At 48.5% G+C, this 12,779-nt stretch overlaps 1 protein-coding gene across 6 annotated transcripts in view; it reads right to left on the reverse strand.

The window, feature by feature from the left end:
- MAPRE1 (microtubule associated protein RP/EB family member 1) overlaps positions 1–11,705 on the reverse strand; it is a 32,977-nt gene extending 21,272 nt beyond the window's left edge. For 2 of the 6 annotated variants that reach the window (XM_025398229.1, XM_025398233.1), the window contains exons 1-2: positions 11,454–11,592; positions 4,764–4,887 (exon numbers count right to left, since the gene is read on the reverse strand). In XM_025398229.1, the coding sequence (XP_025254014.1) occupies positions 4,764–4,884 (121 nt within the window). In that variant the 5' untranslated portion in view covers positions 4,885–4,887; positions 11,454–11,592. Of the gene's footprint in view, positions 1–4,763; positions 4,888–11,182; positions 11,219–11,453 lie in introns of those variants that run through there. The other 4 variants (XM_025398231.1, XM_025398234.1, XM_025398232.1 and 1 more) reach the window with 4 other exon arrangements.
- Positions 11,706–12,779: the final 1,074 nt, after the last annotated feature.

Raw genomic sequence — 12,779 nt, forward strand, 5'->3', positions numbered from 1 at the left:
AGGAACCCATAAAGGAGGCCAGGCTGGAGGGAGAAGACAAAGAGAAGGGGAAAGCCAAATACATGCAGTGAGGCCCTCTACATGTGCAGAGGACCAAGCTGTGCCCTTGAGAAAATGCAGAGGGGCTTGAATATGGAATGCAACACACGAACAATTCACAAAAGCAACCTGTACTCCTTTTCTGACAAAAGCAAGCTCTCATAAAAATCATTCTCTTTGACCAGGATTTTCCTCATGATGACTATCTTTCCAAAATACTTGATAACTACCTCTCCAAACTACGGAGACTACAGAATGTATTAATGAATCTTGAAACAACCTGCCAACTCTTCACTGAAAGCTATCCTTGCCTAATCTCCCTCTACCATATCCAAGCAAAGGCTCAGCTCACTGTTGGGGGTACGGGAGCCCATTGTCAACAAAATTTGGCCACTTCAAGGCAGCCGGCAGATTAACACAGCACCTCAGCACTTTGTCCTCTCAAGGAAGAAACTTATTCCTACTTTGTAAAGCTGTGTTTGGTGGAGAACTCTGGTCCGCTAGATCCTCTGCGCAACAGAGCTAGGAGGGATCTGGCACCAGCGTCAAAAGCACCTGGAATTCTCCTTGGGCCTCAGTAAGCACAAGGAGTTGAGGAGCCTCACTTTCTCTGACTCCAATCCCCTGGCAGCGGGCCTTCTTCAGAGAGACAATGTTTGTGTCTCATCCTGTCTGCTCTCGTACTGGAAGCAAGACCTCATTTTCTAAACACCAACGTGAAACACCATGCAACCATCTACATACTCCAAGAGACATCCTATACAGCTTTCTTTTTTTTTCCTTTTGAGATGGAGTCTTGCTTTTTCACCCAGGTTGGAGTGCAGTGGCACAATCTTGGCTCACTGCAACCTCCATCTCCTGGGTTTATGTAATTCTCCTGCCTCAGCCTCCCAAGTAGCTGGGATTACAGGCATACGCCACCACGCCTAGCTAATTTTTGTATTTTTAGTAGAGATAGAGTTTCACCATATTGGTCAGGTTGGTCTTGAACTCCCGACCTTAAGTGATCCACCCACCTCAGCCTCCCAAAGTGCTGGGATTACAGTGAGCCACCACGCCCGGCCTCTATATGGTTTTCAAGAAGACTAGTTAAGAACGAGCAAGTTTGTTTACAAATCACAGTTAAGTGTCCTGCACTTACCCTTTCCTACTGGGAAAAAGCACTTTATCTGGGAAAAGTAGCAGACATCAGCCAAAACTGACATACCACCCAGGCGCAGTGGCTCACACCTGTCTAGGACTTTGAGAGGCCGAGGTGGGCGGATTACAACGTCAGGAGTTTGAGACCAGCCTGACCAACATGGTGAAGCCCCGTCTCCACTAAAAATACAAAAATTACAGGTGGTGCGCACCCGTAATCCCAGCCACTCAGGAGGCTGAGGCAGAAGAATCCCTTGAACCTGGGAGGCGGAGATTGCAGTGAGCCAAGATCACTCCACTGTACAGCAGCCTGGGTGACAAAGCGAGACTCAGTCTCCAAAAGAAAAAAAAGTAACTGACAAACCTCACAGATTTTATAGTGAAACAGAATCACTGTAACTATATGTAATTTACATTTGTAATTTACATTTGTTTAATCCCCTCCAAATGTTTCTCTAAAAGATATAACATATATGCACCAGGATGTATGTGGGTTGTGTGCTCAGAAAGATCTGGTTCAAAACCAGGTTCTGTAATACATAAGCTGTGCCATATATTACAGGGTCAGTCCCCTCATCTGTAAAAGGAGGATGTGCCCCCACCAAATGACCTGCACTCATTTGCAGGGTCTGGCACACAATCAGTATCTGAGAGCTGTTATTATAGGTGATTCTCACACTGGCCAACAAGTGGGCCAGGTATCGCTGCCCCAGTTCACAGATGAAGAACTAAAACATTAAGGGTCTTGTCAAAAGTCACATGGCTCAGAGCAGACTGAAGCCTCTTTATGCCCAGTCCTGTCTGCAACAGCTCCCTGCCTGAATGAGAAACCTAGAGCCCGATCAGCACATACACAACTTATCTAAACATTCAAGATCACATTTTTCAATTAACTAAGTGAAATAGACTTTGGAATATATTTACAGAAAGAGGTAAATTTTAGACAGAATTGCTGGTGAAAAAGTTGGCTCCAGTGAAAACTAGGATGACCTCATACCCACATTAGTCACAGATCACAGGTCAAACAAGTGCTTTAAAAGCCTCACACAAATGGGGATAGGGAAATAAATAATGAGGAAACCAATAGAAAATGGTGGGGGGGACACAGCACAGATCTAAGGCTAACAACCTGTTGTCTATGATCAACAAAGTAATTAATGCTGAATAAACACAACTCTTGGGCACCATGTGTTATTCTACAGCTTCACACGTAGTCTCCATCTGACCATCTGTAAAATCAAGATTAAATACACCTCACCAAGGAAATAACAAGACAAGCCAATGAAACTAAGACCGAGACCAGGACCCCAGCTATAAAATAAGGGCAGAAGCTGAACTCAAAAAAATAAATAAATAAATAATTCTATAAGCAATGGCAATTTTTTTTTTTTTTTTAGACGGAGTCTCGCTCTGTCACCCAGGCTGGAGTGCAGTGGCGCCATCTCGGCTCACTGCAACCTCCGCCTCCCAGGTTCAAGTGATTCTCCTGCCTCAGCCTCCCAGGTAGCTGGACTACAGGTATGTGCCACCACACCCGGCTAATTTTTTGTATTTTTAGTAGAGACGGTGTCTCACTATGTTGATCAGGCTAGTCTCAAACTCCTGACCTCATGATCCACCCGCCTCGGCCTCCCAACATGCTGAGATTACAGGCGTGAGCCACCGCACCCAGCCAAGCAAAGGCAATAATTTAAGATCGATCCAGGGCAGGCACAGTGGCTCAGGAATAGTGAGTGAATAGTAGCCGGCTTGAATAGTGGAATTATAAGTTGTTTTTTTTTGTTTTTTTTTGGATACAGAGTTTCACTCTTGTTGCCCAGGCTGGAGTGCAATGGTGTGATCTCGGCTCATCGCAACCTCTGCCTCCCGGGTCCCGGTTCAAGCAGTTCTCCTGCCTCAGCCTCCTGAGTAGCTGGGATTACAGGCATGCGCCACCACACCCAGCTAATGTTTGTATTTTTAGTAGAGATGGGGTTTCACCATGTTGGCCAGGATGGTCTCAATCTCCTGACCTCGTGATCCGCCCGCCTCGGCCTCCCAAAGTACTGGGATTACAGGCGTGAGCCACCGCACCGGCATAAGGCATTTTTTATTTTCTTCTTTCTAGTTTCCCACGTCATACAATTAGCATATATAGAAAGAGACCATATTTTTGCTCTTGCTTTAAATCATTACTTCTTTCTTGTTTTTTTGAGACAGTCTCGCTCTTATCACCCAGGATGGAGTACAGTGGCATGATCTTTGCTCACTGTAATCTCTGCCGCCCGGGTTCAAGCGATTCTCCTGCCTCAGCCTCCAGAGTAGCTGGGAATACAGGCGCCTGCCACCATCCCTGGCTAATTTTTTTGTAGTTTTAGTAGAGACAGGGTTTCACCATGTTGACCAGGTTGGTCTTGAACTCCTGACCTCAGGTGATCTGCCTGCCTCGGCCTTCCAAAATGCTAGGATTACAAGTGTGAGCCACCACACCCAGTCTTTAAATCATTACATCTTTGTCAAATTGTTGTTAAACAGTAGTTCCATAAAATTGTGGCTGAAATGACACTTGCCTGACTTTGATCTTGTGCTTCTTGGGAATAAGAAATGCCACTGATGAACTAACATAAAACTAGAACAGTTTTACGTTAGTAGTTAGTACAGACAGTAGTTAGTACAATTACTGTCCTCAAATAAAACATGAAATCTGGATGCACAATAATAGACACCAAGAAGTCGGGGCTGAGCTCCAGGCCTCAGAATGCAGTCTCTAGAGCAGAAGATGGTGGACCTGCAAGCGAGAGCATACTCTTTATTTAAGTTTAGTTCTGGCCAGGCACGGTGGCTCATGCCTGTAATCCCAGCACTTTGGGAGACTGAGGCAGGCAGATCATTTGAGGTCAGGAGTTCGACCTCATGGTGAAACCCCGTCTCCACCAAAAATACAAAAAAATTAGCACGGTGTGGTGGTGCGCAACTGTAGTCCCAGGTACTCGGGAGGCTAAAGTAGAAGAATCGCTTGAACTTGGGAGGCGAAGGTTGCAGTGAGCCAAGATTGCACCACTGCACTCCAGCCTGGGTAACAGAGCCAGACCCCATCTCAAAAATAAAATAATAAACAATAAAAAAAGGCAGGGCACGGCGGTTCATGCCTGTAATCCCAGCACTTTGGGAGGCTGAGGCGGGTGGATCACGAGGTCAGGAGATCGAGACCATCCTGACTAACATGGTGAAACCCCATCTCTACTAAAAAAAAAAACACAAAAAAATTAGCCAGGTGTGGTGGCGGGCGCCTGTAGTACCAGCTACTTGGGAGACTGAGGCAGGAGAATGGCGAGAACCTGGGAAGCGGAGCTTGCAGTGAGCCAAGATCACGCCACTGCACTCCAGCCTGGGCGACAGAGCAAGACTCTGTATCAAAAAAAAAAAAAAAAAAGTATAGTTTCTTTTTGAAGCAGAAGCAAAGACAGAGCTGAGAGGAAGAAACAGGGTGGCCCTAACAAAGACCCTGAACCTCTCTGTGTGGCTTTGCAGTCAGATACAGGCCTTCACATTCCTGAAAAACCTACAGGCTTTCCTAGAAAAATGATCTAGATGATTTGTCTTACCTGAGCATAACTGCTCGATCTTTGTCAGATTCAACTGCAGAGACTCATTGATCCAAGCCAGCATGTCATGTCGACTTAGGTTATCACTGGTCACTGACGTTGAGTATACGTTCACTGCCATCTTCTAAAGCATGGGAGGAAAAAAGAAGGGCCCATGTTACAGTAGGCATGCCAGTAAGGGCAAGTGTTTCCTAGAGAGTCACCAAGAGCAAACCTGCAGGAACACTCAATTTTACTTTTATTTTTATTTTTTTTGAGACAGAATCACACTCTTTTGTTGCCCAGGCTGGAGCACAGTGGCGCGACCTCAGCTCACTGTAACCTCCTGAGTTCAAGTGATTTTCCTGCCTCAGCCTCCCGAGTAGCTGGGATTACAGGTGTGCACCACCACACCCAGCTAATCTTTGTATTTTTAGTAGGGATGGGGTTTCACCACGTTAGCCAGGCTGGTCTTGAACTACTGGCCTCAGATGATCCGCTCACCTTGGCCTCCCAAAGTTCTGGGATTACAGGTGTGAGCCACCACGCCCAACCTAGGAACACTGAATTTTTAAGCCTCACCTTCTTCCCCAAGAGGCCAAACGAAACCTGGCCACAGAACCTGGATTTCCGCATACAAACACGACCTGAAATGAACTGTCCAACACTAGTCAGCCTAAAATTGAGGCCCCATTTTAATGTGATTAATATACAATTCTAAACTACAAGAGGCATTAAATAAGGGGATGAGTAAGTGCTTTATGATGGGAGGCAGATGCACAAACGAGAATGCTTTCCGTTTAGAAAACATCAACCCAAGCTTACCCATTAAGCTATCAAAATGGGCCGGGCGCGGTGGCTCACCCCTGTAATCCCAGCACTTTTGGACGCTGAGGCGGGTGGATCACGAGGTCAGGAGATCAAGACCATCCTGGCTAACACGGTGAAACTCCATCTCTACTAAAAATACAAAAAATTAGCCAGGCGTGGTGGCAGGCGCCTGTAGTCCCAGCTACTCTGGAGGCTAAGGCAGGAGAATGGCATGAACTCGGGAGGCGGAGATTGCGGTGAGCTGAGATCGCGCCACTGCACTCCAGCCTGGGCGACAGAGTGAGACTCCATCTCAAAAAAAAAAAAAGATATCAAAATGTTTACAATTTTCTTCAGATTTTTTTTTGCTTGTTTTTGAGATGGAGTCTTGCTCTGTTGCCCAGATTGGAGTGCAATGGCACAATCTCAGCTCACTGCAACCTCCGCCTCCCAGGTTCAAGTGATTCTCCTGCCTCAGCCTCTCAAGTACCTAGGAGTACAAGCGCATGCCACCACGCCCGGCTAATTTTTTGTATTTTTAGTAGAGACAGGATTCCAGCATGTTGGCCACGCTGGTCTCGAACTCCTGACCTCAGGTGATCCACCCACCTCGGTCTCCCAAAGCACTGAGATTACAGGCATGAGCCACCACGCCTGGCCCAATTTTTATTAATTCCTGTTTATAGTTTTCACTACTTCCCAAATTTTCCTTAAAGACTATACTAAGCCAGGCACACTGGCACATACATGTCTGTAATCCCAGCACTTTGGGACGCTGAGGTAGGAGGATCACCTGAGTCCAAGAGGTTGAGGCTGCAGTGAGCCATGTTCACAGGACTGCACTGCAGCCTGGGCGACACAGTGAGATCCTATCTCAAAAATAAATAGGCTGGGCGCGGTGGCTCAAGCCTGTAATCCCAGCACTTTGGGAGGCCGAGACGGGCGGATCACGAGGTCAGGAGATCGAGACCATCCTGGCTAACACGGTGAAACCCCGTCTCTACTAAAAAATACAAAAAACTAGCCGGGCGAGGTGGCGGGCGCCTGTAGTCCCGGCTACACAGGAGGCTGAGGCAGGAGAATGGCGTAAACCCGGGAGGCGGAGCTTGCAGTGAGCTGAGATCCGGCCACTGCACTCCAGCCAGGTGACAGAGCGAGACTCCGTCTCAAAAAAAAAATAAAATAAATAAATAAATAAATAAATAATTTCATAATTGAAAAAGCAAATCAGCTTTTCAACACCTAGATATAAAAAAAGCAGTATCAAATGACCTTACAAGTGAAGAATCCTTGTAGTTAATTCTCTGCAGAGCTACCTGGGGATGGTAGGGCATCTGAGGGCCTAAGTGCCAGATGCTTCACAGACACTTGTTTAACCCTGACAGCCCTCTGCAAGGTTCACTTCATGTTCCTCATTTTACAGGTGAGGACAAGAGAGGCCCTCGGGGTTGGCAGGCAAGCCTGCCCAGCCCCAGCCTCCACATTCTCTTCCCTCCCTTTCCTGCTAGGCTTTCAAATTCAAAACAATAAACACACAGCAATGAGTCTAATTTTCAAATGCTAGTAAACGTGGGTGTTATTGTCTATAAGCACCAGTTTAGTCAACCTTCACTCATTCTACAAATGTCTACCAGCTCTACCACGTGCTAGGCACTGTTCTAGGGATCAGGAAACAGAGAAGCAAGAGACAAGGTGCCTGTCCACAGGGAGTTCACATTCTAGTGGTACAAAGTCTGATACTGACCAAATACACCAACAAACATCATTTCATACCAACCACTTATGCAACGGGGTTTAGGGAATGTGGTCAGAGGAAGCCTCTCTGAGGTGAACAGGTGAGCTTAAGGATCAGAAGGAAGTAGCTACATGAAGCTGTAGAGATAGGGCATTCCAGCCCAGCCAGCAACAGGAAGAGCAGAACCTGAGGTGGGAACAGAAGTCAAGAGGCCAGACCATGAACGGGCTCTGCAGACTATGGGAAGGAATTAGGATTTTATTCTATTAAGAAATCCACTGTCGGGTTTGTTTTTGAGGTAGGGTGTCACTCTGTCATCCAGGCTGGAGTGCAATGGCACAATCACGGCTCACTGCAGCCCTGACTTCCCAGGCTCAAGCCATCCTCCTGACTCAGCTTCCCAAGTAGCTGGGACTACAGATGGTCACCACCAAGCCCAGCTAATTTTTCAATTTTTTTGTAGAGACCAGGTCTCATTTTGTGGCCCAGGCTCAAGCGATCCTCCGCCTCAGCCTCCCAAGGTGCTGGGATTACAGGCATGAGCCACCACACTCAGGCACTTTCAGGTTTTAAGTGGGGTAGAATCTTCTCTCATTACAGTTTGAAAAAGATCACACTGACTGCTAGTAGAGAACAGACAGCAGGGAGGGAAGACTCAAGATAAAAGCAGGCTAATCCAGATCTAAATCAAATCCCTGGGCAGTCACCATGAGGACACACAATAAAATACCAGATATTTCATAGTGACCTAGACACTTACAATTTTCTTCATTTCATAAGACAGCAACATTACCAGTGGGGAGGGGCAGGGGAAAGATGCAGAGCAATTTGGAACAACCCTGAGATCCTAGCCCTTTGCTCTCTTCTGGTACTTCGTTCCCTCCACCTAGTGACTAGTATAGAGTTGGTCTTTCCACATCGGTCTCCTGCACTAAGCTGCTGCAAGGCCTCCTGAGTCACCAAGCTACAGAATGTGACAGCCAGAAGAGGCAAATCCATCCATCCAGTCCCCTTTTTATGGGGTGACTGAGGTCTGTAGAGGTCAATAACTTGCCAGGTCTGCGTCCCCTCACATCCCCCAGGCACTTCATAGTTAGTGTCTCGCACATAGCAAGCACTCACTACTTGTTTTCAGGTTGGCAGAACAGTGTCAAAGAAAAATGTATCTATATAAACTTGTCAGAAAGCAAATCATCAACAGTCTTACACTCCCCAAATCAGCTGATAAAACCATGTTATGCAAGACACCAACACAATTTAGTTACTGACTCCACTGGGAAATTAATCCCTATGTTTCCAGAGCAACTCATTCGAACCTTTATGATAGGAATTGCCACAATGAATTGTTACTATCTTGTTATTTCTGAACCATTCTGGAACCAGATTTGGGCCAGGAGGCAATCCACTCGATGCAAATAGCTGAGGATTTCAAGTCAGGAGGACATGGGTTTGAATGTGAGGCAGTCACTCATTAGTTGTGTAATCTTAGCCAAGTTAAACTTAAACTCAATGTACCTCAGTTACAAGTTAAAGCCACCTATCTGAAAAGGGTCAAAGAAGGGCTTAAATTAGATAAGGTACATAAAATATTTGGCATGGCATCTAATTTAAGAGGCATTAAACAAACAAGATGTAGGGTAGGGACCTTGTCTCATTCATCCTCCTATCTCCAGTGCCAAAAACAGTGCGCCCGAGACCTGCCAGCACTATCTCGCATGGAGATGCACTGCAACAGTCTTCAAATGTGTCTGTGTCAATCTGTTCTTACACAGCAAACCAGAGAGAATGTTCTGAATCACAAATCAGAGCAAGAGTCTCCCTTGTTTAAAAATCCCTGAATGAACAAAATACCGTGTGCAAAATCAGGTACCAAGCAGAGACATTCAAACAAAAAAACATGGTCCCAGCTGAACACTTGTAATCTATTAAAGCAACATTCCTATATATACTGTACTGAGTGCATCATGCTGCCATAAAATCTAAGCAGCTGGTAAAGCCACGTCTGTCTCCTGACCACACCCCAGCTCAAAAAACGTTAATGGCCTTTCATCATCATATAATTTAAAACTTTCATTAGCAGTACATTAATACCTGGTCCCACGTGCTCCACCAACGCTGCAACCACTAAATACATGGATTAGGCACGACGTGGATGTGCAATAAACATCCACGGACTCAATCAATTAATTGGCTCCTCCTGACAGTCAAAACAGACCTCCAGCTCATCCTTCCTTCACAATTCCATCACTGGCAGCCACGGAAGACCCATGACTACCACGCAAATCTCACCCTTACAAGGCTTCCTGATCCAGGTTTCCACCACCATGAAAAAGCTCCCTCAAGCCTACCCAGGGATCTCTCTTCCTTCAGCAGCTCTCCTAGCAAGATCCCAAATCTATACGAATTCAACGCTGGCTCTACAGCACTCTATTACTTTCAAGGCACCACACTGAGCCCTATGCAAAGACAGGGAAGAGATGCCACCAGAAAGGAGCCATGTGACCCTGGGCAAGTCACTTAATCTTCCTGCACCACAAACGGCTCATCCTGTAAAATGGGTAAAACAGCACCTCTGCACAAAGTGGTGGTGAGGATTAAACGAGAATCTACATGAAAACACTTAAGCAAAAGGTGCATCACATCCTAAGCTTCCCTACGTGCCTAAAACTGTGCTAGGCACTTTGACACACCACCACAAAGGGCACATCTGGATCTGTAGCTCTGGACCTTAGGAAGAAAGTGTAATAAAGACGTTAAGAGCCTAGACACTTTAAGTCTCAGGCGTGGGTTCAGCCACTTGCTGGGCTGCATAAGACACCCCACCTCTCAGGGTCTCAGACCCCTCATTTGTAAAATGAAAGTAATCTCTCTTGCCGGGGGCGGTGGCTCACGCCTGTAATCCCAACACTGTAGAGGCCGAAGCGGCCAGATCACTTGAGGTCAGGAGTTCGAGAACAGCCTGGCCAACATGGTGAAACCTCGTCTCTACTAAAAATACAAAAATTAGCCGGGCGTGGTGGCGCACGCCTGTAATCCCAACTACTCCGGAGGCTGAGACACCAGAATCGCTTGAACCCGGTAGGCGGAGGTTGCACTGAGCCGAGATGGCGCCACTGCACGCCCGGGCGACAGAATAAAACTCCGCTTCAAAAAAAAAAAAAAAAAGAGGAAGAAAATAATCTCTCTTAAAGACAGTATTAAAAGACACAAAGCCACATGGAGCACTTAACATAGTGCCTGACACAGAACAAGTGCCCAACTAACAAAGAGCCGCTATTATCATTACTACTGTTAGTGACATGCCATCAGAGAAGTGGATGCCCGGCCTAGCATAATCTCCCTCAATGAGCCTCAGGATCCTCATCCCCAAAATGGGGCAGAGGTCAAGCTCTGCCCTGCAGCATCCGAGGACAACTGTGAAGCAGGGACTGAACTAGCACTGTTGATACCATCCTGTTGTATTGTCCTCCTGTTCATCACAATGTGGATTCCTGGAGAGCAAATCTTTGCTCCCGGGAAGACAGCCAGGGTTTATTTAGCTCGGTGCCCAACACCTAGTGGGCACTCAATAAACACACACTGAAGAAAGCAGGGAGTCCAAGAGCTGGCTTACTTTCTGCCATACATCGCGCTAAGAGTTTAATGTGGATAGTATTACTGTCCTCGTTTTACAGATGAGGAAGCTGAGGTCCAAAGCGGTTAAAGCACCTGTCCAAAGTCACACCGCACGGAACCCAACCCAGGTCTGAATCCACCACCCGATCTTCCGGTCCTCAAGCGACACGGCCTCCTACAATGTGGGTCCCAAGAGATCCCAGGACGGCCCACCACGCCCACACCCTCCCAGGGCCCAACCACCCCAGGACCTCCAGCCGCGGCAGCGCAGGGACCACACCTCAGCGGCGGCCCAGAACCCCCACACCGCGGAGCAGCAGCCCCCACTTCCGGCCCGAGACCCCGCCCCCCTGAGCACAGCGCAGAGCGCGCCCCCAGGCCCAGCCCGCGCGCGCCGGGTCACGGCCCCGCCCTTCCCCCACCCGGCTCGCAAAGCACCGCCGTGTGGAACTGGCCAGGCGCCGCCCGTAGGGCCTGCCCGCGCACGCCCGGCTTTGGCCCACGCGGGCGCCCCCACAGCCGCACTCCCCCGGGCCCGCTGGCCGGCTCACCGGCTCTCAGAAGAACCGCGTCCACTACCCGCAACCGGCTCCGGTTCCGTCTTCGTCTCGTTCAAACCGCCAGACCCCGCCCGCCCGCCCGCGCGATGACCTCACACGCACCCCCCTCCCGTTACGCGCCGACGTAAAGGCTCGTCATCCTCCGCCGGCTCCTTTTATAGAGAGAGACTCAGCCGCGCGCCGGGGGCGGAGCTCGGCCTCTGATCGACAGAACGGGAGCCGAGAAGCGGGGCCCCGACCGCCGGGGCGACTGCGGCACGTGGTCGGCCGCAGCCAATGAGATCCCGCCTCGGCCCGGTGTGACTCTTTCGGTGACAAAATCCCTATGGCAGTAGCCAAAAAGAAAATTGCTTTTACAATGAATTTTTTTTTTCTTAGAGATGTATGGAGGTCTCGCTCTGGTGCCCAGGGTGGTCTCGAACTCTTGGCCTCAAGCGATCCTCCTGCCTTAGCCTCCCAAAGCGCTGGGATAACAGGCGTGAGCCACCGCGCCCAGCCTTACAATTAATTTCTGTAAGAATGGGTTACTGAATAATAACGATACCTGACAGACACTTTGGGGAACGGCTTAGAAGTCAACGTTCTGGGCCGGATGCGGTGGCTCACGCCTTTAATCCTAGCACTTTTGGGGGCCCAGGTGGGAGAATCACCTGAGGTCAGGAGTTCGAGACCAGACTGGCCAACATGGTGAACCCCCCCCCCCCCCCCCCCCGCCATCTCTACTAAAAATCAAAACTTAGGCCAGGCGCGGTGGCTCAAGCCTGTAATCCCAGCACTTTGGGAGGCCGAGACGGGCGGATCACGTGGTCGGGAGATTGAGACCATCCTGGCTAACACGGTGAAACCCCATCTCTACTAAAAAATACATAAAACTAGCTGGGCGAGGTGGCGGGCGCCTGTAGTCCCAGCTACTCGGGAGGCTGAGGCAGGAGAATGGCATAAACCCGGGAGGCGGAGCTTGCAGTGAGCTGAGATGCAGCCACTGCACTCCAGCCTGGGCAACAGAGCAAGACTCCATCTCAAAAAAAAAAAAAAAAATCAAAACTTAGCCAGGCGTGGTGGCACGCGCCTGTAATCCCAGCTACTTGGGAAGCTAAGGCAGGAGAATCACTTGAACCTGGGAGACAGAGGTGGCAGTGAGGTGAGACTGTACCACCGCACTCCAGCCTGGGCAACAGAGCAAGACTCTGTCCCAAAAAAAAAAAAAAAAAGTCAACGTTCTGTGATGCCCCCCTCAACATCTGTAATATCATGTGGCATATTTTCTTAGTACCATAAGAAGGCATCTTGTACCTTTACTGTCTGTCTTCTGTGAAG

This window comes from Theropithecus gelada, chromosome 10 (genome assembly GCF_003255815.1).
Source record: "Theropithecus gelada isolate Dixy chromosome 10, Tgel_1.0, whole genome shotgun sequence".
In the NCBI taxonomy this organism is placed as follows: domain Eukaryota; kingdom Metazoa; phylum Chordata; class Mammalia; order Primates; family Cercopithecidae; genus Theropithecus; species Theropithecus gelada.